General features: G+C 34.4%; 1 protein-coding gene across 2 annotated transcripts; it reads right to left on the bottom strand.

Moving 5' to 3' along the window:
- Positions 1 to 507: 507 nt before the first annotated feature.
- LOC127970392 (AP-5 complex subunit sigma-1-like) lies at positions 508 to 3,265 on the bottom strand. 2 transcript variants are annotated; one of them, XM_052572961.1, is made up of 4 exons: positions 2,961 to 3,265; positions 2,241 to 2,532; positions 669 to 801; positions 508 to 575 (listed from the first exon to the last, which is right to left on the bottom strand). In XM_052572961.1, exons 1-3 carry the CDS (start codon positions 3,125 to 3,127, stop codon positions 673 to 675), a joined length of 588 nt encoding a protein of 195 aa, XP_052428921.1. In that variant the 5' UTR covers positions 3,128 to 3,265; the 3' UTR covers positions 508 to 575; positions 669 to 672. The 2 variants fall into 2 exon arrangements, with proteins under 2 accessions (XP_052428921.1, XP_052428920.1); XM_052572960.1 differs by having other exon boundaries at positions 508 to 801; positions 2,961 to 3,264.
- Positions 3,266 to 4,368: the final 1,103 nt, after the last annotated feature.

Below are 4,368 nucleotides of genomic sequence, written 5' to 3'. Positions count from 1 at the left end.
GATAGCTAGATATTCTATAGATAGATAGATAGATTAGATAGATAGATAGATAGATAGATAGATAGATAGATAGATAGATAGATAGATAGATAGATAGATAGATAGATAGATAGATAGATAGATAGATAGATAGATAGATAGATAGATAGAGAGAGAGAGAGAGAGATACTGCAATGGTTATTTAGTTTAATTTAATTAATGGTAATTTTGACCCAGCCAGACGGCAATAATAATAGAAATTCTGATTTTAATTAACAAGAATCTCAATGAACAACGTTATCAATTGACCATTTATGGTCAGTTAATCAGTTACTCCTGAGAAAGATCAAATGTGTAAAGAGCTTTACTTGAATAAGCTCTACAGAATCTCTCATTGATATATCAAAAGCTGTGCTGCTTTTTTTTTGTGTAAGTTGGGACTTTTTTCATCCGATATCAAACTGCAATTAAAGTTTTAGAACATGTGCATTCTGGTTTCATCAAAGGAAAAAACTGTTCACAATACACTTCGTGGATGCAATCTTTTACTTTTTGAATCCTATTACACCTTCAGAGAAGAAGAGGTTCCTCCAAACCTATTAAATTAGAACATCCTCCATTTATCAGGTAGTTTATATATTACTCTCTAAATATGTGGCAAATCCTCATGTTTATACCAATACACACACGGTTTCATTTGCTCACGTAGCTCGCTATCTCTTTATCCAGGGCGAAGGCAAAACGGTGGTTGAGGAAGAGGAGCTGACCATGGGGAAGCAGTCTGTGCAACAATGCGTCCACGCGATCACTTTTCAGCAACACCTGAAAATAACAGCCAGAGAGAAAATGGGTAGCATCAAATAATCCATAGTTTAGCAATTTCTGCCCATTTACTTTAAATGTGTGTCCTTGTTCACTGTATGACAACAACTCCAGCCCTATTCATACAGTAATTGGAAATAATATAATTCTTCAGTAAATTTCTGCAGAAAATACCCGAGCTCATTGGATTGCTTTTCTGTGAACATATTGATCACAATGTAATTAAAAGCTTATCATGTTTCTCACACGGAGTGTGATGTATATTCTTATCATCATTTCAATTGTGCCCACTGCTAGTCTTTTTGATGGCAAGAAACTAGGCCAGCAGACATAAGAAAAACTTGCACTCAGAGTACTTTATAAGATTGCTGGAGTTCAACAGAAGTTCAATTTCAGCTGTAACAATAAAATCAATACAATAGTTTTCAGACTCTAGGCTACATGAATCTACACAATGATACAATGAAAACACCAAACAACATAAATTCACACAACAGTCACTCAAACACACAGTAATAATGACATTTTATACTACCGTGTATTGTTTGAAGTCAGTTAGATTTTTCATTATTACCATTTCAAATAAATGCTATTCTTTTAAACTTTCTATTCAACAAATAATCCCAATGTATCATGGTTTAAAAAAAAAAAAAAAAATCTGAGCAGCACAACTCTTTTCCACATTGACAGTAATAAGAAATATTTCTTCAGCACCAAATCACTATATTAGAATAATTTCTGGAGGCTCAGGTGACACTGAAGACTGGAATAATGGCTGCTGAAAATGTAGCTTTCCCATCACAGGAATAACTAACATATGGTATATCTATATAAAAAAAATAATTAAAGAAAGTATTATAAAAAATAAAAAAAAAGTATATTTTATTTTAAATTGTAAAATTTCACAATATCACTGTTTTTATTTTTGATCAAATGCCTTAATTATCATAAGATAAAACATTTTTCTCTTACAAATCTTACCGATCCCAAACTTTTAAACTGTACATGTTCCATTTATTGGATACAGTTAAATTTTGGTGTTGTATTTTACACCCATATGCAAACACACAAGCACAGTGAACAAATGAACATGCAAACATACATGCAACACATACAAACATCCACATGCATGCACACACAGACAAAGCAACGGACTAAAAAAAATATTGGATTTCACATTATTGTGGTATTTGTATAAGTTCTACAAGTGAGTGTTTCAGAAAGTAATGCTTTTCAGTGAGCAGCAGTGGCTCCTCAACAAGCCACACAATATACTGTATGCTATTATTCATAGCTGTAGCACAAAACATGCTGGATTTGTCGTCATTAGTTTTTCTAACACCTTCATTCATGGTTTTTTGTTTCTTTTCTAGAGCCCTAAAAGCAATAGTAATTGATCACCCCTACTAAAACATTCATTAGTCCCAGAAAAACATCACCTCAGCACCAGGTCCCAGCAGACGTAGCTCCTCAAAGCAGTGACGTGCAATGTTGCGAAGCGCTCCCTCTGCGAGCAGGAGGTTCTCGTGTGGTCTGCAGACCAGAGTGAACGCTAGAGACTGAACCCCCAGCCACAGAACAACACTCCGATCTGGAAAGAGCTCTGCATTGCCCAGGGAAAACACACCGCTGTCAGCTTCACCCAGAGCTGCAGCCTCCTCACCCAGCACTGCCTCCACACACAAACCGCCTGAGGCCTCCCTACTCAGAGCCACAGCACTCCTCACCTGCCTGACAGAGAGAAAAGGGGCAGAAAAAAAAAAGAGTATTGTTTCCCTTGGGTACACATACAAAGTACCAGTAAACATTGTTTCTGACAAAATAGCACTGTTACTGCAGTTGTTGCTAATACAGATATTGGTATTAGGAGGACAGTTACCCAAAAATAAAATTTCTGTCATCATGACATTCACTCACTCTCATGGATATCGTTCATATTTTCAGATGAAAGACTGTTATAATGGTTTGGAACGACATGGGGGTGAGTAAATGATGATAAAATAAAATTTTGATCATCACATTGATGATCTCAGTCATCAAAACACGATTATGATTATTAAACAAAATGATTGAACAAACATTTGCATTTAATTACCTACTACTTATTGAAATAATTTAAACGTGTTGATTTGATTGTGAGCAAGAATTTGGCATCTCACCTCGCTACCACGTGGAGTTTCTCTTTCTGCATCAGTCGTCTCTGCTCCGGTGTGCAGTCATCGGCTCCGGTCTCCGGCCCGAACACACGCGCATACAGTATCCGACTTTCGGATGCGGAAAGCGCGCTCACTGGACACACCGTGTGGATTAAGAAACAAATCACCATAGCTGACCTGGCATATCATATACACATCTTAAGAAAAAACCCACAAGAAAATAAGTTTGTAATAAATTTGTGTCACTAATAAGTCATGATGCCAATCTAGACAAACTGTGCATGATTACTTCCGTATTTGGTCACATGACATGAATCATGTGGTCAATTTTGCGCAGTTCTTTTTTTAGCTCTAGATGGCGCTCTTGGATGACTGATACACATAGTTATACTGTACATATCTATGGACTGATAGATGTTGGATAGATGGTGGACGAATTCTTGGCACACAACATAGTATTAAATCTATTTAACGCAAGCGAAAGTTGTAACATTTTATTAACCAATTTATTTCTAGTTTTCTTTTCTGTTTGATTTATATTTCTGTCATTTGGGACATAAATACAGTTTAAAACGTTGATTTGAACGATTTTAATATACTCTTTACCAATGAATATTAATTGAAATCAAAATTCAATATAATTTCTAAATTGTCTATAATTTATTTTTTTGGCATAATAGGTAAAAGAGTTCAATGTTTTGACTTTGCTCTCAGCATTAGAAATTGTTTACCTGTCTTCCCACCATGAATGGTCTCACTATATGTTATTTATTGGGCTTTACGGTTTTATTTGTATTTAATTTTATTTTTTAATTGTATTTTATTTTCATTTATCTATTTCTTTCTTTCTTTCTTTCTTTCATTCATTTCTTTATTTATTCTTTATTATTCTTTATTTTTTTATTTATATTATTTTTTTATGGAGGGATCTTACCTCATGTTGCATACAAATGTGGTACAAACTTTTATGTTTGTGAAAATTTAAGAAGTTAATTAATAAATGTGCTATACTGTTCTTAAGCCACCACCAAAGTTTTTCAAAACTTATCTTAAATGAATTTCATAATATACTAACTCATATAAACTAATTATGATATAGTACATTCTTCACTCTGATCTATGTACCTGTTAGGTATGCAAGTTTAAATATGTACTCTATTGACAGAAAGAAAAAAAAACTTGACAAATCTTTAATTTGTTGTGATTCTAACAAGATTCTCCACTGTGTACATCTTAAACAAAGGAGTATTTTTATACGCATACAAAGTGCCATTGACAGAAAACTAAGTGTGATGTATTCAAACACATGCTCTCTGACACACAAAAAGGACAGCTGTTTTGCTTAACAACTGCTGGTCATGCTCACTTAACCCATGAGGGAGGAGGACATATCTCCTGCTACATCACTTAC

This window comes from Carassius gibelio, chromosome B13, assembly GCF_023724105.1.
Source record: "Carassius gibelio isolate Cgi1373 ecotype wild population from Czech Republic chromosome B13, carGib1.2-hapl.c, whole genome shotgun sequence".
Taxonomy (NCBI): domain Eukaryota; kingdom Metazoa; phylum Chordata; class Actinopteri; order Cypriniformes; family Cyprinidae; genus Carassius; species Carassius gibelio.
Note: the sequence above shows the minus strand (reverse complement) of the source record. Positions and strands in the feature narration are given on the sequence as shown.